This window comes from Hyla sarda, chromosome 7 (genome assembly GCF_029499605.1).
Source record: "Hyla sarda isolate aHylSar1 chromosome 7, aHylSar1.hap1, whole genome shotgun sequence".
Classification (NCBI taxonomy): domain Eukaryota; kingdom Metazoa; phylum Chordata; class Amphibia; order Anura; family Hylidae; genus Hyla; species Hyla sarda.
In genome coordinates this window covers 30,564,973-30,592,428 of record NC_079195.1, presented here as the reverse complement: position 1 = coordinate 30,592,428, position 27,456 = coordinate 30,564,973, and the positions used below count along the sequence as shown (strand labels likewise).

Sequence of the window (27,456 nt, the reverse complement as noted above, 5' to 3'; positions counted from 1 at the left end):
TGAGGTGGGCACCATGTTCAGTCTGAGAGTGAATGGAGAAATGGCTTCACATAGGAGTACTCCAACCTGTGGATGTGGGAAGAACTCTTCATGAAATAGATTAGGAAGTTGCAGAACTTTTATACATGGAAAGAAGTTTGATCCACATATAACTTTTTATTGCTTTATTGCTTAGTTTTACACAGTTAGGGAATTATTCCTGTAAATTGTTTATTCCTTACATTTCAGATGGTGGAAAAGTTGATGTCTGGGATCTGGAAACACAAGAAAACCTTCATTCTGAGAGAGCACATGATGAGAAGGTGTCCGCATTACAGGTAATACGGAGGGGAGACTCTGGGTATACAGATAGACACGGCTTACAGACCATGGCAGCGCATCCCTCTCATGCCCATAACGTATTGCTGTCATTAGATGGCATCTGATCGGAGGTATCAGGGCAAGTCTGGGAAGATACATGTGACTACCATCTAGTGCCGGCTCACATATAACTTTCATATCAGAGAGAAGAGGCGCTGCAGTCATTGGCGGACAGGTTACACTGCTGGGCTCAATCTGCGCCTGGCACTGGTATTGAATCACTGCGTGGCTGGCACTGTTGTGGGCGCACTCCGTGCCTGGCAATGTTGTGGACGCACTGCATGGCTGGCACTGTTGTGGGCACACTGCGTGGTTGGCACTTTTATGGGAGCACTGTGTGGCTGGCACTGTTATTGAATCACTGTTGTGGGCGCACTGTGTGTCCAGCGCTGTTGTGGGCGCACTGCGTGGCTGGCACTATTGTGGCACACTGTGGCTGGCCCTGTTGTGAGCACACTGCATGGCTGGCACTGTTGTGGGCACACTGCATGGCTGACACTGTTGTGGGCACACTGCGCGGCTGGCACTGTTGTGGGCACACTGCGCGGCTGGCACTGTTGTGGGCACACTGCGTGGCTGGCACTGTTGTGGGCACACTGCGTGGCTGGCACTGTTGTGGGCACACTGCGTGGCTGGCACTGTTGTGGGCACACTGCGTGGCCTGCACTGTTGTGGGCACACTGCGCAGCTGGCACTGTTGTGGGTGCACTGTGTGTCCGGCACTGTTGTAGGCACACTGTGTGTCCGGCACTGTTGTAGGCACACTGCGTGGCTGGCACTGTTGTTAAAGCACTGGGTAGTTGGTACTGTTGCAGAAGCACTGAGTGGCTGGCACTGTTATGGGAGCACTGTGTGGCTGGCACTGTTATGGGAGCACTGTGTGGCTGGCACTATTATGGGAGTGCTGTGTGACTGGCATTGTTAGGGGAGCATTGGGTGGCTGGCATTGTTATGGGAGCACTGTGTGGCTGGCACTGTTATGAAAGTACTGTGTGGCTGGTACTGTTGTGGAAGCACTGTGTGGCTGGCATTGTTATAAAAGCACTAGGTAGCTGGTATTGTTCTTGGAGCACTGTGTGGCTGACACTATTATTAGTAGCACTGTGTGGCTGACACTATTATGGGAGCACTGTGTGGCTGGCACTATTATGGGAGCACTGTGTGGCTGGCACTATTATGGGAGCACTGTGTGGCTGGCATTGTTATGGCAGCACTGTGTGGCTGGCACTATTATGGGAGCACTGTGTGGCTGGCACTATTATGGGAGCACTGTGCGGCTGGCACTATTATGGGAGCACTGTGTGGCTGGCACTGTTATGGGAGCACTGTGTGGCTGGCACTATTATGGGAGCACTGTGTGGCTGGCACTATTATGGGAGCACTGTGTGGCTGGCACTATTATGGGAGCGCTGTGCGGCTGGCACTATTATGGGAGCACTGTGCGGCTGGCACTATTATGGGAGCACTGTGTGGCTGGCACTATTATGGGAGCACTGTGTGGCTGGCACTATTATGGGAGCACTGTGTGGCTGGCACTATTATGGGAGCACTGTGTGGCTGGCATTGTTATGGGAGCACTGTGTGGCTGGCACTATTATGGGAGCACTGTGTGGCTGGCACTATTATGGGAGCACTGTGTGACTGGCACTATTATGGGAGCACTGTGTGGCTGGCATTGTTATGGGAGCACTGTGTGGCTGGCATTGTTATGGGAGCACTGTGTGGCTGACACTATTATGGGAGCACTGTGTGGCTGGCATTGTTATGGGAGCGCTGTGTGGCTGGCATTGTTATGGGAGCACTGTGTGGCTGGCAGTGTTATAGGAGCTCTGTGTGGCTGGTATTGTTATGGGAGCGTTGTGTGGCCGACACAGTTATGGGAGCACTGTGTGGCTGGGATTGTTATGGGAGCACTGTGTGGCTGGCAGTGTTATAGGAGCACTGTGTGGCTGGCACTATTATGGGAGCACTGTGTGGCTGGCACTGTTATGGGAGCACTGTGTGGCTGACACTATTATGGGAGCGCTGTGTGGCTGGCATTGTTATGGGAGCACTGTGTGGCTGGCACTATTATGGGAGCACTGTGTGGCTGGCACTATTATGGGAGCACTGTGTGGCTGGCACTATTATGGGAGCATTGTGTGGCTGGCAGTGTTATAGGAGCTCTGTGTGGCTGACACTATTATGGGAGCACTGTGTGGCTGGCATTGTTATGGGAGCACTGTGTGGCTGACACTATTATGGGAGCACTGTGTGGCTGGCACTGTTATGGGAGCACTGTGCGGCTGGCACTGTTATGGGAGCACTGTGCGGCTGGCACTATTATGGGAGCACTGTGTGGCTGGCACTATTATGGGAGCACTGTGTGGCTGGCACTATTATGGGAGCACTGTGTGGCTGGCACTATTATGGGAGCACTGTGTGGCTGGCACTGTTATGGGAGCACTGTGTGGCTGGCACAGTTATGGGAGCACTGTGTGGCTGGCACTATTATGGGAGCACTATGTGGCTGGCACTATTATGGGAGCACTGTGTGGCTGGCACTGTTATGGGAGCACTGTGTGGCTGGCACTGTTATGGGAGCACTGTGTGGCTGGCACTGTTATTGGAGCACTGTGTGGCTGGCACTGTTATGGGAGCACTGTGTGGCTGGCACTATTATGGGAGCACTGTGTGGCTGGCACTATTATGGGAGCACTGTGTGGCTGGCACTATTATGGGAGCACTGTGTGGCTGGCACTATTATGGGAGCACTGTGTGGCTGGCACTATTATGGGAGCACTGTGTGGCTGGCACTGTTATGGGAGCACTGTGTGGCTGGCACTGTTATGGGAGCACTGTGTGGCTGGCACTGTTATGGGAGCACTGTGTGGCTGGCACTATTATGGGAGCACTGTGTGGCTGGCACTGTTATGGGAGCACTGTGTGGCTGGCATTGTTATGGGAGCACTGTGTGGCTGACACTATTATGGGAGCACTGTGTGGCTGGCATTGTTATGGGAGCACTGTGTGGCTGGCAGTGTTATGGGAGCACTGTGTGGCTGGCACTATTATGGGAGCACTGTGTGGGTGGCACTATTATGGGAGCACTGTGTGGCTGGCACTATTATGGGAGCACTGTGTGGCTGGCATTGTTCTGGGAGTGCTGTGTGGCTGGCACTATTATGGGAGCACTGTGTGGCCGGCATTGTTATGGGAGTGCTGTGTGGCTGGCACTATTATGGGAGCACTGTGTGGCTGGCACTATTATGGGAGCACTGTGTGGCTGGCATTGTTATGGGAGCACTGTGTGGCTGGCATTGTTATGGGAGCACTATGTGGCTGGCAGTGTTATGGGAGCACTGTGTGGCTGGCACTATTATGGGAGCACTGTGTGGGTGGCACTATTATGGGAGCACTGTGTGGCTGGCACTATTATGGGAGCACTGTGTGGCTGGGATTGTTCTGGGAGTGCTGTGTGGCTGGCACTATTATGCGAGCACTGTGTGGCTGGCATTGTTATGGGAGCGCTGTGTGGCTGGCACTATTATGGGAGCACTGTGTGGCTGGCACTATTATGGGAGCACTGTGTGGCTGGCATTGTTATGGGAGTGCTGTGTGGCTGGCACTGTTATGGGAGCACTGTGTGGCTGGCACTATTATGGGAGCACTGTGTGGCTGGCATTGTTATGGGAGCACTGTGTGGCTGGCACTATTATGGGAGCACTGTGTGGCTGGCACTATTATGGGAGCACTGTGCGGCTGGCACTGTTATGGGAGCACTGTGTGGCTGGCACTATTATGGGAGCACTGTGTGGCTGGCACTATTATGGGAGCACTGTGTGGCTGGCACTATTATGGGAGCACTGTGTGGCTGGCATTGTTCTGGGAGTGCTGTGTGGCTGGCACTATTATGGGAGCACTGTGTGGCTGACATTGTTATGGGAGCACTGTGTGGCTGGCACTATTATGGGAGCACTGTGTGGCTGGCACTATTATGGGAGCACTGTGTGGCTGGCACTATTATGGGAGCACTGTGTGGCTGGCACTGTTATGGGAGCACTGTGTGGCTGGCACTATTATGGGAGCACTGTGTGGCTGGCACTATTATGGGAGCACTGTGTGGCTGGCACTATTATGGGAGCACTGTGTGGCTGGCACTATTATGGGAGCACTGTGTGGCTGGCACTGTTATGGGAGCACTGTGTGGCTGGCAGTGTTATGGGAGCACTGTGTGGCTGGCAGTGTTATGGGAGCACTGTGTGGCTGGCAGTGTTATGGGAGCACTGTGTGGCTGGCAGTGTTATGGGAGCACTGTGTGGCTGGCAGTGTTATGGGAGCACTGTGTGGCTGGCATTGTTATGGGAGCACTGTGTGGCTGGCACTATTATGGGAGCACTGTGTGGCTGGCACTATTATGGGAGCACTGTGTGGCTGGCAGTGTTATGGGAGCACTGTGTGGCTGGCACTATTATGGGAGCACTGTGTGGCTGGCAGTGTTATGGGAGCACTGTGTGGCTGGCACTATTATGGGAGCACTGTGTGGCTGGCAGTGTTATGGGAGCACTGTGTGGCTGGCAGTGTTATGGGAGCACTGTGTGGCTGGCAGTGTTATGGGAGCACTGTGTGGCTGGCAGTGTTATGGGAGCACTGTGTGGCTGGCAGTGTTATGGGAGCACTGTGTGGCTGGCACTATTATGGGAGCACTGTGTGGCTGGCACTATTATGGGAGCACTGTGTGGCTGGCAGTGTTATGGGAGCACTGTGTGGCTGGCACTATTATGGGAGCACTGTGTGGCTGGCAGTGTTATGGGAGCACTGTGTGGCTGGCACTATTATGGGAGCACTGTGTGGCTGGCAGTGTTATGGGAGCACTGTGTGGCTGGCACTATTATGGGAGCACTGTGTGGCTGGCAGTGTTATGGGAGCACTGTGTGGCTGGCATTGTTATGGGAGCACTGTGTGGCTGGCAGCGTTATGGGAGCACTGTGGGGCTGGCACTATTATGGGAGCTATAGAACAAAAAGATACAGTCGTCAAGTACTTCCTATGTTGGGATAATCTGGAAACAAAGTGAAATGGAGAAAAAAGAAAAAATAGAAATATAGTAATTAGAATCAACGAAAAAGAGGAGGAGAAGGCGGGGATAGACACAATACACAGATTAGACCATAGGGCTAAGAAAACGTATTTATTGAAAAATAATATTACAAGTCAGATACTGTGTAAACAGAGAGATGCTGCAGGGCCCTTGCGGATCCTCTATCGGTGGTGACACAGGGGAGACTAACCATTAATAAAAATGTAAAACTCCCTTTAAAATATCAATATAAAATGTGGCAAAGAGACTGAGGTTAACTGTGGTACTGAAAACTCAAAGTGTCAAAAAAGTGTAAATAAATTATAGAACAAAAAGATACCGTTGTCAAGTACTTCCTATGTTGGGATAATCTGGAAACAAAGGTAAATGGAGAAAAAAGAAAAAAAAAAGAAAAAAAGAAATATGTAAAAATAGAAATATAGTTATTAGATAGAGAATCAACAAAAAGGAGGAAATAAAATGGGGAGGAGAAGGAGGAGGGGATAGACACAATACACAGATAAAAGAATATTACAAGTCAGATACTGTGTAAACAGAGAGATGCTGCAGGGCCCTTGCGGATCCTCTATCGGTGGTGACACAGGGGAGACTAACAATTAATAAAAATAACTAAAAAAAACTCCTCTTAAAATATCAATATAAAATGTGGCAAACAGTGAAATAGCTGGTAAAACAGGATATAAAGTCTCTCTGTGTATTGGCCCAAAAGCTGTAGATTCTATAAACAGGAGTAAATAAACAGTTTAAGTGCAGCTTTACACCGCTTCTACAGCGCTATGTGCCCTATATTTGAAGCTTAAGTTCCTGTACGGGAAAGTCCTCTACTGTGTAGCTACAAGTTCATATTCCTGCCAGGTAAGTATGCATTGGTGTATATACAGTAGCACGATCCTCCTGTGGGAAAATAGTATGCAGATGCTGCCGGCAATAGAAAACGTTTACAGTCAGTTCCGTACATTCCTGCGAAAGGAAATGTCAGGGGACTGTGTCCCCGCTCACCCGGGAACGATCTTCTTCTGTCCGGTCTGTTTGGCCGACTCCAGTGCTCTAGCTGCCCGAAAGTAAAAATGGAAATAAGAATAGAAGTGAAGATAAAAGTGATGATAAAAATGATTTTAAATATAAATGAATAAATATAAATAAAAGTAGAAAAAATAAAAGAAATATAAAAATAAAATAAAAATAATAAAAATAATTAACTAAAATAAAAAATAAAATAAAAAATATAAATAAAAATAGAAAAAGAAATAAAAATGAAATAAGAATAAAATGAAATAAAATATTAAAGATAAATCTATCCTCTGGTGTTTGTGTTGAGTGTACAGGAAGTGTGTTGGTGTCCAACCTAATAAGTGTCATAAAGGGGGTATAGAAATCATTCACCAATGTCTCTGTCGTCAGGGGGGCTCAGGATCTGGGCACACACGGGCGCTGATAACAGAAATCCTCTGAATATTTACAGAAATCCAAAAAGTTCGAAACCAGCATTTAGACCTCTTGGTTTGATGGTTTCAAAGTCAAAATGTTTTCTTGTTTCTGCCCATGACATTTGTACTGTATAATTTCCTCCTCTCCAGCTTTTTTTGACTGTCTGTATGGCAACGAATTTCAGACCGGCAGGATTTTTTATCATGATGGGTGGAGAAATGCTTCATAACTCCTTTCTTGATATTGTATATATGCTCAGTTATTCTGACTTTTAGCTGTCTCAAGAAAGGGGTTATAGAGTATCCCCTATCAGCGCATTTCTCCACCCATCATGATAAAAATCCCGCCGGTCTGAAATTCTTTGCCATACAGGCAATTAAAAAAAGCTGGAGAGGAGGAAATTATACAGTACTAATGTCACGGGCAGAAACAAGAATTTTTTTTTACTTTGGAACCATCGAACCAAGAGGTCTAAATGCTGGTTTTGAACTTTTGGGATTTCTGTAAATATTCGGAGGGACCCTCCAACCATTTCCTGACACGGAGCCAGGCTGTTATCAGCGCCCATGTGTGCCCAGATCCTGAGCCCCCCTGACGACAGAGATATTGGTGAACGATTTCTATACCCCCTTTATGACACTCATTAGGTTGGACACTAACACACTTCTTGTACACTCAACACAAGCACAAGAGGATAGATTTATTTGTTATATATTATTTCATTTTTTTCAATTTTTTTTTAATTTTTCTATTTTTATTTATATTTATTTTTGTTATTTATTTTTATTGTTATAATTTTATTTTTTATAATTTTTTTCTATTTTTATTTGTATTTCTTTTTCATTTATATTTATAATCATTTTTTTCGTCACTTTTATCTTCACTTCTATTCTTATTTCCATTTTTACATTATTTTATTTTTAGTCCATTTTTGTCCATCTATTCACGAGTAACACTGAATATCCCATAGACCTTTCATTCATAAATGCTTTTTACGTCTTCAATGTGATGTGATCATATGATAAACATACCCACTGTATTCACTTTCCAACATATGTGATCTCATCCCCCTCCCCCTTCCACGTTTTTTTAATTCCTGTTCCTGAGATTTTTGCAACTACACGTCTCATCCATATCATGATTTCACCAGCTTAATGATAAGCAGTATCACTATTAGCATCTGCATGTCCCCAGAATTTACTGCAATTTTTGCAATAATACGTCTCATCTATAACATTATTTTATTACCTTAAAGGAGTAGTCCAGTGGTGAACAACTTATCCCCTATCTTAAGGCAATCGGCAATCTCCGGCTCTGCCATAGTGTTGTATTGAGGGGGAGTGTCGGCCACCACTTCGTGCGGTGGTCGACACCCGCTATCTGGCCGGAGAGCCTGGCCCCCGTACAGAGAGATCGTAGGGGGCCCCAGCGGTCGGACCCCTTGCGATCTCAAACTTACCTCCTATCCTTAGGATAGGGGATACGTTTTTCACCACTGGACTACCCCTTTAAATGGGTATTCCAGGAAAAAAACTTTAAATTTTTTTTTTATAATTATATATATATATATATATTTTAACTGACACCAGAAAGTTAAACAGATTTGTAAATTACTTCTATTAAAAAATCTTAATCCTTCCATTAATTATCAACTGCTGAAGTTGAGTTTTTTCCCCTTTCTCTCAGTGCTCTTTGCTGACATCTCTGCTTGTCTCAGGAACTGCACAGAGTAGAAGAGATTTGCTATGGGGATTTGCTTCTACTCTGGACAGTTCACGAGACAGGTGTCATCAGAGAGCACTTAGACAGAAAAGAACAATTCAACTTCAGACGCTCATAAGTACTGAAAGGATTAAGATTTTTTTATAGAAAAGAAATTTACAAATCTGTTTAACTTTTGGGAGCCAGTTGACATATAATTTTTTTTTTCCTGGATAACCCCTTTAATGATAAACATTTTCACTGTCAGCTCTTATTTTCAACACATGATATATACAGCGGATGATTTTACCATTATCTACCTTTTCCCATGTTTTTTCCATTCCAGTCTGATCCATTTTTCCGGCTCATGACCATTCTATCTAGTGTTCTCTGCCTTCCCTTTTTCCTTTTTTTTCTGTTTGACCATTGGCAGTATGCAAGAGAGACAATCCCCATCATTAGCAGCTACTGAGGAAAGGATGAGCCCTCCCGAAACGTGTCTAGCCCAGACCTGATCCCCACTATTTGTTTTTACATTGTGGCATACACTTCCAGCGTCTCTGCTGTGATCACACTTCTCAGCGCAGACAAGGTCGGCTTTCACATCACCAAACTCACCTGATTCGCGCCTTTTAACACACGCTGTCGGCCGCAGGAGATCCCAGAACGTCGCACATCTCTAAGCGCTCACAGCTAGAAACAGCTTGCCGTATCGACAGGTCGCCTCGGGCAGCTAGAGCACTGGTGTCGGCCAAACAGACCGGGAATATTTCCTTTCGCAGGAATATACGGAACTGACTATAAACTTTTTCTATTGCCGGCAGCATCTGCATACTATTTTCCCACAGGTGGATCGTGCTACTGTATATACACACCAGTGCATACTTACCTGGCAGGAATATGAACTTGTAAGTTACACAGTAGGGAACTTTCCCGTACAGGAACTTAAAGAGGCACTGTCATTGTTAAAAACTTTTCATATATTGCAGGACTCATTATAATATGACATTTCACAATATACACCTGTTAAAAAAAAAAATTAAATTTCACCAGAAATTCAAGCTCAAAATAGCCACCACTAGGGGTCACCTGTCTTTTAGCCAGACAGACTAGTCTAGATTTTACAGCATACTGGATACCGGCCGTAAAGCATACCAGTATCCAGTATAGGAGATTTCTATTGTGTATGCAAAACTACAGATAAAGGATGTATGGACATGCTGGGAGCTGTAGTTTTACAACAGCTGGAGGCAACACTGCTCTAACACAGTTATTTACAAACATTGCAGCTTCAGTTGTTACTAAACTACAACTCCCAGCATGCTGAAATAGTCAAAGCTTTCTCGGACTCCTGAATGACAAAGAAGTTGATCAGACATTCAGGAGCCTATGAAAGATGAATGACACACATAGTGACAGCTATGCTGATTAGCATCCAGCTTTACTAGGAGAAGATAAAACAGATAGAACATGTATTCATAAAAAGGCTGTACTTTTATCTAAAAAATCCTTGCACTAATTTTATAAAGATCTATTCTTATATTTATACATTTTATCCTGTTATGAATTCATCATAATGTCTTCTGATTACTGCAGGCAAGCTCCAAGCATCTTCCTCTGTGTAACATGACACAGCATAAAACCAGAGAGGAAAGGGTTACAGAGTAGAGAGTACTGATTGGCTGACTGCACAGGCTTGCTCCTGTGAGGGAGACAGACTGACACGCCCCCTCCAGCCTGCACAATGAAAAAGTAACTCACCAGCAGATAAATGCTTATATCTCTGGATATATAGGTCCGAGACACATAAAAATGATATGCACATGATCAGGATTGGGTCCTGAGTAACAAATCACTTTTTTTCTTTTTTTTGCACTATGACAGGTACGCTTTAAGCTTCAAATATAGGGCACATAGCACTGTAGAACCGGTGTAAAGCTGCACTTTAATTGCTCGTATCTACCACTGTTTATTTACTCCTGTTTATAGAATCTAAAGCTTTTTGGGCCAATACCCAGAGAGACTTTATATCCTGTTTTACCAGCTATTTCACTGTTTGCCACATTTTATATTGATATTTTAAGAGGAGTTTTTTTTAGTTATTTTTATTAATTGTTAGTCTCCCCTGTGTCACCACCGATAGAGGATCCGCAAGGGCCCTGCCGCATCTCTCTGTTTACACAGTATCTGACTTGTAATATTATTTTATCTGTGTATTGTGTCTATCCCCGCCTTCTCCTCCCAATTTTATTTCCTCCTTTTTGTTGATTCTCTATCTAATAACTATATTTCTATTTTTACATATTTCTTTTTTTCTTTTTTTTTTCTTTTTTCTCCATTTACCTTTGTTTCCAGATTATCCCAACATAGGAAGTACTTGACAACGGTATCTTTTTGTTCTATAATTTATTTACACTTTGAGTTTTCAGTACCACAGTTAACCTCAGTCTCTTTCTTATCTCTACCCTCCTGAGCTGCACACCCCTTTCTTTTGTTTATACTGTTATAGGAGCACAGTGTTTCCCAACTAGGGCACCTCCAGCTGTTGCAAAACTACACTTCCTAGCATGCCGGGACAGCCGAAGGCTGTCCCGGCATGCTAGGAATTGTAGTTTTGCAACAGCTAGAAACACCCCTGGTTATGAAACACTGCCCTATGGTATTGGCCCAAGAGTGTAAAAGAAATGGGAACTAGGCTGTGAGCCCTCCCGGAGGGCAGACGTCACGTTCCACTTACTGCATTGCAAAAAAATATATATGTTTTTTTCTGTTTAGATCCATTCTGGATTGCTGTACTCCGGGTCATTGGACGGTTCATTGAAGATATGGAGAGTTGTCCCCTCTTCTGGAGCTCTCAGTCTTCAGCACTCCTGCGACCCTCTGGCCCTTTCCTTGAGGGGTCTGTACGGTCTTTGTGCCACTACGGACCAACTATATGTAGCAACACAGGGATCTTGCATAAAAGCCATCAATTGGAAACGAGGTAAGATTCATGCATAGGGGAATGATTTTAGTTATATAATACAGTTTTTTACTTTTTCTTACAACAGAGACCAAAGTTTAGTGTTTCACAATCAGTGTGCCTCCGGCTGTTACATAACTACAACTCACAAAGGCTGATTGGGCATGCTGGGAGTTGTAGTTTTGTAAAAGCTGGAGGCACAGTGGTTGGGAAACACTGCCATAGTCCATAGTGGGTTATGTCTGTAACCGTTGTGGGGATCCCTAAGCTGTTTCTTAGACTACCAGAGGATACTACAATTCAACCAAAACAGTCCAACCCACTAGAGAATCCTCCAGTGAGCCTGGGTTCTGGAGAGAGAGGTAATAGCAGTAGAGAGGGAAGGGCTCCTGGGTGTATAGGGAGAGGTATTAGCAGTAAAGGAAAGTGCTCATGGGTGTACAGGAAGAGGTATTAGCATTAGAGGGAAGTGCTCATGGGTGTATTTGGAGAGGTATTAGCAGGAGAGAGGGAAGTGCTCATGGGTGTTTAGGAAGAGATATTAGCAGTAGAGAGGGAAGTGCTTATGGTTGTATAGGAAGAGGTATTAGTAGTTGAGTGAAGTGCTCATGGCTGTATCTCCAGAAGGATATAGATATTTTGGAGAGAGTTCAGAGAAGATACTAAACTAGTACATGGATTGCAGGATAAAACTTACCAGGAAAGGTTAAAGGACCTTAACATGTATAGAAGAAAGACGAGACAGAGGGATATGATAGAGACTTTTATATATAATGGGAATCAATAAGGCTATCCTTCATATAAGAGAGAGATAGGTATAAGGCTATTCTTCACATAAGATAGGGATAGACATAAGGCTATCCTTCATATAAGATAGGGACAGGCATAAGGCTATTCTTCATATAAGATAGGGATAGATATAAGGTTATCCTTCATATAAGATAGGGATAGACATAAGGTTACTCTTCATATAAGATAGAGATAGGCATAAGGTTATCCTTCATATAAGATAGAGAGGCAGAAGTATTGGAGGAAAAAAGCTGCGATTGCGCTCCCAAGGAAGTAACCCAAGTCGTGGGTATTGATGCAAAATTATTTATTCTTACAGCATAAGAAATCAAAGAAAATAATAAATAAATATAAAGCAAAACGCGTTTCGGGAGTCACAGCTCCCTTTTTCAATTGCAGGTGGTTGCAGCAACCACCTGCAATTGAAAAAGGGAGCTGTGACTCCCGAAACGCGTCTAGCTTTATATTTATTTATTATTTTCTTTGATTTCTTATGCTGTAAGAATAAATCATTTTGCATCAATACCCACCACTTGGGTTACTTCCTTGGGAGCGCAATCGCAGCTTTTTTCCCTCCAATACTTCTGCATTACTCTACGGACTCTCCTCTGGGCTCCATCCTCACGCTGCTGGCCTGCATACCAAGCTACCATCACCGGCAAGGAATATGCTACCCCCACCTGGGTACCCACCTATACCGGCTAAAGACCTACACCGCACCCGGCGCTACCTCCGCTTTTTTCCTCCATTTATTGCTCTTCATATAAGATAGGGATAGGTATAAGGCTATCCTTCATATAAAATAGGGATAGGCATAAGGCTATCCTTCATATAAAATTGGGATAGGCATAAGGCTATCCTTCATATAAGATAGGGATAGGTTTAAGGCTATTCTTCATATAAGATAGGGATAGGTATAAGGCTATCCTTCATATAAGATAGGGATAGGCATAAGGCTATCCTTCATATAAGATAGGGATAGACATAAGGCTATCCTTTATATAAGCTAGGGCCAGGGACTATTCATAGGATTCAGATTATTGGGCAGATTAGATGGGCCGAAGTTCTTATCTGCCGACACATGTTCCATGTTTCTATGTTTAAAATGCAAGTGTAAATAAAATACGCACACATTTTCCACTCTGTGTGAACCTGGCCAAATGATGACACTTTTCTTAGATTTGCAATAGCAATAATATTAAAAAGTCTCATTTACTTGTCCTGTCTAGCTAGGGCTGACCCTCATTTCCTCTGGTGGGAATTTTTAGACTCTTTGATTGTTTTGGCCCTCTGCAATGTCCAGCTACAGTAATATACCTGTCCATCATCTTGTCCTGTCCCTGAGTTCATCAGAATGTATTTTTTTTCAGACAATCTCACCCGTCTGTCCAATCACAATTCCAGCTCTGGATTTGTTGATGCTTTAGCTATTACACCTGACAATCTCCTCATTGCCACTGGCTTTAACATTGACCAAGGACATGGATACCTGAACAGTAAGTGCTCTTTAAGTGCTGCAATAATAATAAAATATACTTTTATAAAACTGGTGGCCTATATAACCCATGTACACCTTATATAGCAGTGGTCTCCAACCTGCAGACCTCCAGATGTTGCAAAACTGCAACTCCCAGCATGCCCAATTCTGCTCCTATATATAACTACTATAATACTGCTCCTATATACAAGAATATAACTAGAAAGAAATGGAGTTGTCCAGAGCAGGATGTCAAGCAATACGATTTTTATTCAGCGGTAACCGTGGGTGATGACAAGGTGACGCGTTTCAGCTGCACTCAGCAGCCTTAGTCGGTATGACTAAGGCTGCTGAGTGCGGCTGAAACGCGTCACCTTGTCATCACACACGGTTACCGCTGAATAAAAATCGTATTGCTTGACATCCTGCTCTGGACAACTCCATTTCTTTCTATTATTATATGGACTGAGGTCCGGTCCGTGAGCGGGAGGGGCGATCGAGTGAGCTGTGCAGCACCTGTTGCACCTATAAGAATATAACTACTATAATACTGCTCCTATATACAAGAATATAACTACTATAATACTACTCCTATATGCAAGAATATAACTACTATAATACTGCCTCCTATATACAAGAATATAACTTCTATAATACTACTCCTATATGCAAGAATATAACTACTATAATACTGCCTCCTATATACAAGAATATAACTACTATAATACTGCTCCTATATACAAGAATATAACTACTATAATTCTGCTCCTATATACAAGAATATAACTACTATAATACTGCTCCTATACACAAGAATATAACTACTATAATACTACTCCTATATGCAAGAATATAACTACTATAATACTGCCTCCTATATACAAGAATATAGCTACTATAATACTGCTCCTATATACAAGAACATAACTACTATAATACTGCTCCTAAATACAAGAATATAACTACTATAATACTGCCTCCTATATACTAGAATATAACTGCTATAATACTGCCTCCTATATACAAGAATATAACTACTATAATACTGCTCCTATATACAAGAATATAACTACTATAATACTGCCTCCTATATACAAGAATATAACTGCTATAATACTGCCTCCTATTTACAAGAATATAACTACTATAATACTGCCCCTATATACAAGAATATAACTACTATAATACTGCTTCTTTATACAAGAATAGAACTACTATAATACTGCTCCTATATACAAGAATATAACTACTATAATACTGCTCCTATATACAAGAATATAACCACTATAATACTGCTCCTTTATACAAGAATATAACTACTATAATACTGCTCCTATATACAAGAATATAACTACTATAATACTGCTCCTATATACAAGAATATAACTACTGTAATACTGCTCCTATATACAAGAATATAACTACTATAATACTGCTCCTATATACAAGAATATATCTACTATAATACTGCCCCTATATACAAGAATATAACTACTATAATACTGCCCCCTATATACAAGAATATAACTACTATAATACTGCCCCCTATATACAAGAATATAACTACTATAATACTGCTCCTATATACAAGAATATAACTACTATAATACTGCCTCCTATATACAAGAATATAACTGCTATAATACTGCCTCCTATTTACAAGAATATAACTACTATAATACTGCCCCTATATACAAGAATATAACTACTATAATACTGCTTCTTTATACAAGAATATAACTACTATAATACTGCTCCTATATACAAGAATATAACTACTATAATACTGCTCCTATATACAAGAATATAACCACTATAATACTGCTCCTTTATACAAGAATATAACTACTATAATACTGCTCCTATATACAAGAATATAACTACTATAATACTGCTCCTATATACAAGAATATAACTACTGTAATACTGCTCCTATATACAAGAATATAACTACTATAATACTGCTCCTATATACAAGAATATATCTACTATAATACTGCTCCTATATACAAGAATATAACTACTATAATACTACTCCTATATGCAAGAATATAACTACTATAATACTGCCCCTATATACAAGAATATAACTACTATAATACTGCCCCCTATATACAAGAATATAACTACTATAATACTGCCCCCTATATACAAGAATATAACTGCTATAATACTTCCCCTATGTAGAAGAATCCTTGTTCTCTCCTCGGGGCTTGTATAGAAGATTAGTACACTAACCAGGTACAAAGTGGCATGAAGGTGCTCGCACATCCAGACTGCAGATATGTTTTGCCAACCTTCATTGATTTCCATCCCGGCCCTTCTCCTGACTCTTTATCCTTACATTAGGAAGATGCTACCGCCCACCCCTGTAGGAAATATGAGCACTAACCGGCGGCCATCAGTTCATTTTCTGATAGAACCGTATTTCAGTTTAACAGCTGGGAGAGTGTCAGGCGGAGTAATTTATCCCCTCGCCTGCACACAATGTAACCTGCGTTATGTAGGTCGAAATACAAGATCATTAAATGATTGTTTTATTGAGCTCAGGCGGAAAATTACAAATGGTGCCGGAATCATTCACGCCTGAGGTGTTTTATTGAACATCGCGAAAAAAGAAAGCACTAAAAGTAATGTGCAGCTTTACCATAAGGAGCGCGGCGGCGCGCGATGTGCAGGGGATATTATACATCCCAAAATAAGAATTGTCTGCTGGTGAAATATTTTCATTCAGATTTATGGACGGTAAAATGAACCTTTACATTGGGCTGTGAGGTGATCTCGGCCTTTATTACCGTACACCAGGCCGGAGACATCTGCCGCCGTGGAAAAGCACAAAGCCTCTTGTGTAGAGGTCGGGAAACGCTGAGCCTTTACATTCGCGGACAATAGAGACAGAAAATGGGATCATTAGAGTGTTGCAGCTATACAGAGTATTTAAAAGGGTACTCCGGTGGAAAACTTTTTTTTTTTAATCAACTGGTGCCAGAAAGTTAAACAGATTTGTAAATTACTTCTATTAAAAAAATCTTAATCCTTCCAGTACTTATTAGCTGCTGAATACTACAGAGGAAATTATTTTCTTTTTGGAACAAAGTGCTCTCTGCTTATATCATGACCACAGTGCTCTCTGCTGACGTCTCTGTCCATTTTAAGAACTGTCCAGAGGAGGAGAAAATCCCCATAGCAAACATATGCTGCTCTGGACAGTCCCTAAAATGGACAGAGATGTCAGCAGAGAGCACTGTGGTCATGATGTCAGCAGAGAACTCTGTGTTCCAAAAAGAAAAGAATTTCCTATGTAGTATTCAGCAGCTAATGAGTACTGGAAGGATTACGATTTTTTTAATAGAAGTAATTTACAAATCTGTTTAACTTTCTGGCACCAGTTGATTTAAAAAAAATAAAAATAAAAAGTTTTCCACCTGAGTTCCCCTTTAAAGGGGTACTCTGCCCCTAGAAATCTTATCCCCTATTTAAAGGATAGGGGATAAGATGTCTGATTGCGGGGCGACTCAATCTGCGGGCTGTGAACATTATGTTCTGAATGTTGGCTTTGGGCGGCCGTGGTCGTGACGTCACACCACGCCCCTCCATTCATGTCTATGGGGTCGTCATGCCCCCTCCCATAGACATGAATGGAGGAGGGGGGATGACGTCATGACCATAGCCTTTAATATTCACGGCCCGGACATCACTGGATGTGGGGTGGTTGTTGGGAGGGGTTGGAGTCCCAACGGCCGTACACCCCACCAGCAGACATCTTATCAACTATCCTTTGGATAGCGGATAAGATGTCCAGGGGCGGAGTACCCCTTTAAGTAGATGGAGGGGGGGGGGGTGTTGGCCTGTGCACTCTTTGTGTATGTTTGTGAGGACAGATTTGCATGTGAATAGGGACCAAGTGGTAATGACAGACTGAGTGTTAGATTGTGAAGTAAAGAATTGACAACACAGAGTATTTAAAGGAGTACTCCGGTTCAAAAACAAAGTTATTAAAATCAATTGGTGCCAGAAAGTTATACAGATTTGTAAATTAGTTCTATTTAAAAATCTAAAACCTTCCAGTACTTATCAGCTGCTGTATGCTCCAGAGGAAGTTCTGTGGTTCTTTCCAGTCTGACCACAGTGCTCTCTGCTGACACCTCTGTCCATGTCAGGAACTGTCCAGAGTAGGAGCAAATTCCCATAGAAAATCTCTCCTGCTCTGGACAGTTCCTGACATGGACAGAGGTGTCAGCAGAGAGCACTTGTGGTCAGACTGGAAAGAGATTCAAAAAGAAAAGAACTTCCTCTGTAGTATACAGAAGATGATACATACTGGAAGGATTAAGATTTTTAAATAGAAGTAATTTACAAATCTGTTTAACTTTCTGGCACCAGTTAATAAAAAAAAAATAGTTTTCCACCGGAGTACCCCTATAAGCATAGCAGTTTGCTGGAAGGGGGAGGGGTGTTTGGGAACAGGAACCTTTCCATTCTTGTGAGTATATTAGCAGGGACAGGTCTGCATGTGATTAGAGACCACGTGTAATCAGACCGAGAGATGGTGGATCATGGTTCCACAGGAGCACAGAGCATTTCAGCAGAGGACTGTGCCTTTCTTGAATCAAGCAGTGAAGACAACGCTACATATGATAGGGACTGTGTTAGGATGTGGGAATGGAGACCAGTGGGAGGTATTGGACAGAATTATTTAAAGGGGTACTCCAGTGGAAAATATTTGTTTTTAAGTCAACTGGTGCCAGAAAGTTAAACATATTTTTAAATTACTTCTATTTAAACAATCTTAATCCTTCCAGTACTTATAAGCTGATGTATACTGCAGAGGAAGTTGTGTAGTTCTTTTTAGTCTGACCCCAGTGCTCTCTGCTGACACCTCTGTCCATGTCAGGAACTGTCCAGAGCAGGAGAGGTTTGCTATGGGGGTTTGCTCCTACTCTGGACAGTTCCTGACAAGGACAGAGGTGTCAGCAGAGAGCACTGTGGTCAGACTGAAAAGAACTACACAACTTCCTGTTAAGTAGACAGCAGCTGATAAATACTGGAAGGTGTAAAGGGGTACTCCAGTGGAAACCTTTTTTATTTAAATCAACTGGTGCCAGAAAGCTAAACAGATTTATAAATTACTTCTATTAAAAAATCTTAATCTTTCCAGTACTTTTTAGGGTCTGTATACTAAAGAGGAAATTCTTTTCTTTTTGAAACACAGAGCTCTCTGCTGACATCATGAGCACAGTGCTCTCTGCTGATCTCTGCTGTCCATTTTAGGAACTGTCCAGAGCAGCATATGTTTGCTATGGGAATTTTCTCCTACTCTGGACAGTTCCTAAAATGGACCGAGATGTCAGCAGAGAGCACTGTGCTCGTGATGTCAGCAGAGAGCACTGTGTTCCAAAAAGAAAACCAATTCCTCTGTAGTATTCAGCAGCTAATAAGTATTGGAAGGATTAAGATTTTTTAATAGAAGAAATTTACAAATCTAAATGTGGAAAGGCAGGAAAAGGAGAGGGCACACAAGAAGGTTACTTCACCTGTAGTAGAGGTACAGCGTAGTATCGGTGGCCTATAACAACGTCTCCTGCAGGGTGGACATACGAAATGTTTAAAGTATCAATATACTTGAAGGAGGCCGGAAGAAGCACGCATTCACGTGTGAAACAGCCGGCGTTGCCTCCGAGCGCCCATCTACCTGCGCCTATGCTGAGACCCAGCTTTCCGTGAACCGGATTCCCACACCTAGCTGTCTCCGCCGAGCGGTGAGTGCACATACGTGCTTTCTTTATTGCATATTATTTACAAATCTGTTTAACATTTTGGCACCAGTTGAATAAAAAAATTTTTTTTTCCACCAGAGTACCCCTTTAAAGGGTACCTCTCATCAAATAAACTTTTGATATATTTTAGATTAATGAATGTTGAATAACTTTCCAATCGCATGTTAATGAAAAATAGGCTTCTTTCTATTGTATTTTTCCCGATCAGTCCTGTCAGCAAGCATTTCTGACTCATGCTGGAGTCCTAAACACTCAGAGCTGCCAGCCTGCTTTGTTCACAGCCAAACAGGCTGTGAACAAAGCAGGCTGGCAGCTCTGAGCGTTCTCCTTTGTGAACAAAGCAGACTGGCAGCTCGTAGTGTTTAGGACTCCAGCATGAGTCTGAAATGCTTGCTGCCAGGACTGGTAGGGAGACCCCTAGTGGTCATTTCTTCAAAGTGGAAAATTAAATAGAAAGAAGCATATTTTTTAATAACAAGCAATTGTAAAGTTATAGCATACATTAATCTATAATATATCAAAAGTTTTTTTGATGAGAGGTACCCTTTAAGGAAAGGATTGGGGGTTTCACAGCAGCGCATAGTATTTCAGGAATGGGGTGTGCTGGTCTTTGGGAGAGGGCGAGGAAGTGACCTTTCCACTCCAGTCTGCTTGTTGATCGGAACAAATGGGAATCATATTCTGGGAGTCCCATGACTGATCACAAGATGAGAATTATATAAGGAAAGGATCGGGGTTCCACCGCAGCACAGAGCATTTCGGCAGGGGACTGTGCCTTTTTTGTACTACTTATGATAGGGACAGTGTTACGATGGGGGGTATGAGGAATGGGAGGTATCGGACGTAGAATTATATAAGGAAAGTATTGAGGGCTTCACTGCAGTGCAGAGTATTTCAGGAGACATCACAGGTATTACTTGTTCCATTAGGTCAGTGATCTTCAACCTGCGGACCTCCAGATGTTGCAAAACTACAACTCCCAGCATGCCTGGACAGCCAACGGCTGTCCGGGCATGCTGGGAGTTGTAGTTTTGCAACATCTGGAAGTCCGCAGGTTGAAGACCACTGCATTAGGCAGTCAGGCTTCACCGTACATGCTGGGAGTTGTAGTTTTGCAACATCTGGAGGTCCGCAGGTTGAAGACCACTGCATTAGGCAGTCAGGCTTCACCGTACATGCTGGGAGTTGTAGTTTTGCAACATCTGGAGGTCCGCAGGTTGAAGACCACTGCATTAGGCAGTCAGGCTTCACCGTACATGCTGGGAGTTGTAGTTTTGCAACATCTGGAGGTCCGCAGGTTGAAGACCACTGCATTAGGCAGTCAGGCTTCACCGTACATGCTGGGGCAGTGGTATCCAGGTGGGCTGTAGGATGCCGCACTCCTCCCTCCCCACCCCCCAGATGCAGCCTGTACCCGCTGTGTTGCACAGATGCGGCAGCCTTCCCGGCGATCATTTCATCTGTTATTCAATTACTTCTCCCGCACGCTGCTTTCCTAATTTCCTTTAATTGCTTCTATTCGGCGTCCACGCTCACTTAGATCACTTCGTGTGTCGTCTGGGGAGCCGTAATGCAAAATGAACTTTCTTTTCTTGTGTGAAGATGAGAAAACGATTGTAACAGGTAGGAAATGAGCGCAGAGCATGTTATTGTGAGAGCACAGCGACCCGTCTAGTGAGGAGCAGCGTGACACTCCGCACACAGTCCGCAGATATTCAGCTTCACCTCAGCTCTACACGGAAGCCATAATGAATCGGAAAATACAAAGGGGAACTCTGCTGAAAACTGGAATCATCATGAGGTCTGATTGTAGCCGTGAATAATCAGACATCATTTTGAACTATATGTTCAGGAATAAAATGGGTGATAAATGCAAATCCTCCCTTTGCTGCTTCCCCCAACCTGTGGCTTTCCAGCTGTTGTTCAAAATGATGGGAGTTGTAGTTTTGCAACAGCCGTAGAGCCACAGCTTGGACAAGACTGCTGTACATCGGGCCAGTCATCCTTGCAGGTGTCTGCATTGGGTTGGAGTTTGCCTGTGACATGCTGTGTGCTGCTGTACAGAGCGCCGCCTCCAGCTTCTCTTGTGCCCCCTTAAAGGGGTACTCCACCCCTAGACTCCTAGATGTCAGATCGCGGGGGTCCCGCCGCTGGGGACCCCTGGGATCTCGGCTGCAGGACCCACCTGTTGTGGCTTCCGGAAACGCTGGAGGCCTCGGCTCCTGACCACGGTGACATGAGACCGTTATGTCACGACTCCGCCCCCGTGTGACGTCACGCCCCGCCCCTCAATGCAAGTCTATGAGAGTGGGCATGACGTCACAATGCTCCGGCCCCGTGATCGACAGTAATCAGACTGTTCGCTCCGGGGACTGATTTTAACGGTGGGGGGGCGGGCGGCATTCAAGATAACGGTTGTGCCCAGTGTCGGGACCCCCGCGATCAGGCATCTTATCCCCTATCCTTTGGATAGGGGATATGATGTCTAAGCGTTGGAGTACCCCTTTAAAGGGGTACTCCGGTGGAAAACTTTTTTTTTTTTTTTTTTAATCAACTTGTGCCAGAAAGTTAAACAGATTTGTAAATTACTTCTATTAAAAAAATCTTAATCCTTCCAGTACTTATTAGTTGCTGAATACTACAGAGGAAATTTCTTTTTTGGAACACAGAGCTCTCTGCTGACATCACAAGCACAGTGCTCTCTGCTAACATCTCTGTCCATTTTAGGAACTGTCCAGAGCAGCATATGTATGGAGCGCTGCAGACAGAGGCATGCCGTGAGCGCTCTGGGGAGGCAGCGGGACCCGGAGCGCTCACGGCGTGCCTCTGTCTGCAGCGCTCCGGTCGGCATTGCTGACCGCGAGCACTGCTCTCTGGTCCCCGGAGGGGACGCTATCCGAGGCACGGCTCGTGTCCGCCCTCGGATCGCGCCCCGTCTCACTCACCTCTCGCCCCCGTCTGCTTCCTCCCGGCGCGCGCGGCCCCGCTGCCTAGGGCGCGTGCGCGCCGACTTGCTTAAATTTAAAGGGCCAGTGCACCACTAATTGGTGCCTGGCCCAATCACTTCCTATCACTTCCTAACCTATAAAAACCCACTTCCCCTTCCTCTCCTTGCCGATCTTGTTGCCTTGTGCCCTGAGAAAGCGTTATAATGTGTCCCAAGCCTGTGTACCTTGACCTTCTGCTGTTGCCCCTGACTACGAACCTCGCTGCCTGCCCTGACCTTCTGCTACTTCTGACCTCGCCTCTGTCTAGTCCTTGTGTACCGCGCCAGTCTCAGCTGCCAGAGAGGTCGAGTCGCTACTGGGGAAAACGCCCTTGTAGTTACTGCCGCAGCAAGTCCATCCCGCTTTGCGGCGGGCTCTGGTGAACACCAGTAACTGCTTAGAACCGATTCTCCAGTACGGCCTGCGTCATCGCCTCTCTGGTACAGAGGATCCACCTCCAGTGTCTTCACCAGCCGCTAGTCCGGACCCTGACAGTAGATCCGGCCATGGATCCCGCTGAGGTACCGCTGCCAAGCCTCGCTGATCTCACCTCCGTGGTTGCCCAGCAGTCCCAGCAGATTGCTAAACAAGGACAACAGCTGTCGTGGTTGACCGCCATGATTCAACAGCTTCTGCCTCCACAGCCTCAACCACCAGCTCCAGCATCTCCTCCTCTCCGAGCTGCTGCTTCTTCTGCTAGAGTCCGCCTGTTTCTCCCAGATAAGTTTGACGGGGACTCTAAAAAATGCCGGGGATTCCTGTCCCAATGCTCCCTGCACTTAGAGATGTTGTCGTACCAATTGCCCACAGAACGGTCTAAGGTGGCGTTCGTCGTCAGTTTACTTTCTGGGAAGGCCTTGGCCTGGGCCACGCCGCTTTGGGACCGCAACGATCCTGCCACTGCCTCCGTCCAGTCCTTCTTTTCTGAAGTCCGCAGTGTCTTTGAGGAACCTGCCCGTGCCTCATCCGCGGAAACTGCCTTACTGAACCTTGTCCAAGGAGGCTCTACTGTGGGCGAATACGCCATACAATTCCGGACTTTGGCCTCTGAGTTGGCCTGGAACAATGAGGCTCTCTGCGCGACCTTTAAAAAAGGTGTATCCAGCCATATTAAGGATTGTCTGTCCGCACGAGAGATACCCTCCTCCCTGACTGAACTTATCCACCTGGCTACCCGCATTGATATGCGCTACATTGAGAGACGTCAGGAGCTCCGCCAGGAGAAAGATCTCATTCGCACCAGGCGATACCCACGCCTGGCTCCTCTCTTCCAGCATCCTTTGCAGTCTGTTACTGTGCCTCCCGCTGAGGAGGCCATGCAAGTGGACCGATCTCGCCTGACCCAACAAGAGAGGACTCGCCGGAGAAACGAGAACTTATGCCTATACTGTGCGATCTCTGAACATTTCCTAAAGGATTGTCCTCTTCGTCCTCAGCGTCAGGGAAACGCTCACACCTAGTCAACGTGGGAGAGGCGTCACTGGGTGTAAATTCCTCCTCTCCACGCCTGACTATTCCAGTGCGGATTTCTCCAGCTGATAAAGCCTCCTTCTCTGCGGAGGCATTCTTGGACTCCGGTTCAGCAGGAAACTTCATTAAAGCCTCCTTCATCAACCGGTTTAACATCCCTGAACAACTGAATTCTACCATGCGTTACCGCACGGCCCCAGTACGCATGACCGTGGGGGTTCTCCATCAATAAATGCTTGAGTTCTTTGTCCTGTCTAACTGCACCTCTGACATCCTTCTTGGCTTACCCTGGCTCCAGCGGCATTCTCCTACCCTCGACTGGACCACGGGGGACATAAAATCCTGGGGCTTTTCCTGCCACACACGCTGCCTTAAGTTGCTACCCACCAGCCAAGTCTCTATTGCTTCTCCTTTGCTCGGCCTTCCAAAGGCCTATCAAGACTTTTCTGACGTCTTTTGCAAAAAACAGGCAGAGGTCTTACCACCACATAGGCCCTACGACTGCCCTATTGACTTGCTCCCTGGGACCACGCCGCCCCGTGGCAGGATTTACCCTCTCTCCACTCCGGAAACTGAGGCCATGACGGAGTATATTCAGGAGGATCTAAAAAAAGGTTTCATCAGGAAGTCTTCTTCTCCTGCTGGAGCAGGATTCTTCTTTGTTGCCAAGAAGGATGGATCTCTACACCCTTGTATAGACTACCGCGGCCTCAATAAGATCACTATAAAGAACCGCTACCCTCTGACACTCATCTCGGAACTCTTTGACCGGCTGCGCGGAGCAAAGATTTTTACTAAGCTTGACCTCAGGGGCGCGTACAATCTTATCAGAATTCGTGAAGGAGATGAGTGGAAAACTGCTTTTAACACTAGAGATGGTCACTTCGAATACCTGGTCATGCCATTCGGTCTTTGCAACGCCCCTGCAGTCTTCCAAGACTTTTTCAATGAGATCTTCTGGGACTTGTTGTATACTTGCATGGTGGTCTATCTCGATGACATTCGAATCTTCTCCTCCAACCTAGAGGAACACCGCCTCCATGTTCGCCAAGTGCTTCAGCGCCTCCGTGTTAACCATCTCTACGCCAAAATTGAAAAATGCCTCTTTGAACGTACCTGTCTTCCTTTCCTAGGATATCTGGTCTCAGGACAGGGTCTTCAAATGGACCCCGATAAGCTCTCCGCAGTCTTGATTGGCCACGCCCCTCTGGACTTCGCTCTATCCAGCGCTTCCTCGGATTCGCTAATTACTACTGTCAGTTTATCCCCCACTTCTCCACTATCGTGGCTCCCATTGTGGCTCTGACCAAGAAAGATGCGAATCCGAGATCCTGGCCTCCCCAAGCGGAAGAAGCTTTTACTCGCCTTAAAGCCGCCTTCGCCTCCGCACCAGTCTTGACTAGGCCTGATCCTCTGAAGCTATTCTTCCTTGAGGTGGACACCTCTTCAGTAGGAGCCGGGGCGGTTCTTCTTCAGAAAAATGCTAAAGGAAAAAACGTCACTTGCGGTTTTTTCTCTAAAACATTTTCTCCTCCTGAAAAAAATTACGCTATTGGTGACCGAGAATTGCTGGCCATTAAAATGGCACTCGAGGAGTGGAGGCATCTCCTGGAAGGGTCTCTCCACCCGATCACCATCTACACTGACCACAAAAATCTGTCATACCTACAGTCCGCTCAGCGCTTAAATCCTCGCCAGGCCAGGTGGTCATTGTTCTTCGCCCGCTTCAATTTCCAGATACATTTTCGTCCTGCAGACAAGAATGTCAGGGCGGATGCCCTATCTCGTTCCACTGATGCCACGGAGGCAAAAACCTCTCCCCAACACATCATTCCCCCTGAGTGTCTGATCTCTGCTGCTCCATCTTCTCTGGCACCAGTTCCTCCAGGAAAAACCTTTGTCCCCCCATGTCTTCGCCTCCGGACTCTCAAATGGGGGTCACTCCTCCCACTTGGCGGGTCACGCTGGAATCAAGAAATCCACTCAGTTGATTGCCAGACACTATTGACTATTGGCGTTTCGAGTCCTCGCATATCACACAGTCCCCTGTTTTTAATCGGTATGTCGCCTTTTATAGGCGATATATTGATGACCTGTTCATTATTTGGACAGGTTCTTCCTCTCAAGCACATGATTTTGTTGACACTCTTAATTCTAACACCTGGGGTCTAAAATTTACCATTCACTGCTCTTCTTCCTCTATTGACTTTCTTGATCTTCAACTTAGAAAGGATTCGGATGGCCGTATAAAAACAAAAACATTTTTTAAACCAGTGGACATAAATAGTCTATTGGATTTCAATAGTTCCCATTATCCCCAGTGGATTCGTAATGTGCCCTATGGGCAATATTTGCGTATCAGAAAAAATTGTACATCTAATTCTGACTTTTTGGAACAATCACGTATTTTACAGAATCGCTTTAGAGAGAAAAACTATCCAAAATCGATTCTAAATAAAGCTTTTAATCAGGCTAAGGGACAACGACAAGAGGATTTGATAATTGACAAAACTAATGCGAATGATATTAAGAAAGAAATTATAAATCTCACAATCGATAAATGCCAAATTGATTGTAAAAGTAATAATAAAAAATCCAAGAAGAATTATAGTCACAATTTCGTTACCAATTTTAACTGCGCAGCACCCAGGATAAAAACAATATTCAATAAATATTGGTATATATTAAAAGGTGATCCGATACTTAAAGATATACTACCCGACCACCCAGGTGTCACATTCCGCAGATCACAAAATCTGCGTAATTTGGTGGCCCCCAGTGACGGTCTTAAGAATAATCGTTTTGTTGTATCTAATCGTGTAGGACAGGATAATGGCACTATCCCCTGTGGTAAAATGAGATGTAAATGCTGCATCATGATAGAAAAAGGTGATAATTTTGTTTGTAATATTTCGAAAAATGTATTTCGGATTAAGGGAACGCATGATTGCGAAAGCAGCTATGCGGTTTACCTTTTATCTTGTATTTGCGGTTTGCAGTATGTGGGCCGCACTGTTCAGACAGTGCGGTCCCGCATGAATAAACATCGTTCCAATGTGGGAAGACAATTCATGCTACACAGTGTCTCACGACATATATGTCAAATACACTCCGGGAATTTTGACTGTCTTAAATTAAAAATCATTGAAGTCATACCATCTATTATAAAAAATCGTTTCCAAAGGCTAATTAATAGAGAATCATACTGGATTTTTTCACTTGGTTCCCTTTTCCCTGGTGGTTTAAATGAGATGATTGAGAACGCTGTGTGACTTGACTTGCCTTCTATTATCATGACATATATTAAATATATTACAAATTTATTGATATATTTTATATCTTATGTATTTACATATCCAATTTTTCTAGTTGGGTATGTGGATATATATAATTTTGTTATTTATTTATTTTTATATATATATTTT

General features: G+C 44.4%; 1 protein-coding gene across 5 annotated transcripts in view; it reads left to right on the top strand.

Moving 5' to 3' along the window:
- Window positions 1-27,456, top strand: part of LOC130283471 (uncharacterized WD repeat-containing protein alr3466-like) — a 141,710-nt gene that overhangs the window by 62,576 nt on the left and 51,678 nt on the right. For all 5 annotated transcript variants that reach the window (XM_056533055.1, XM_056533053.1, XM_056533052.1 and 2 more), the window contains exons 9-11: window positions 229-317; window positions 11,345-11,552; window positions 13,691-13,816. In XM_056533055.1, the coding sequence (XP_056389030.1) occupies window positions 229-317; window positions 11,345-11,552; window positions 13,691-13,816 (423 nt within the window). The remainder of the gene's footprint in view (window positions 1-228; window positions 318-11,344; window positions 11,553-13,690; window positions 13,817-27,456) is intronic.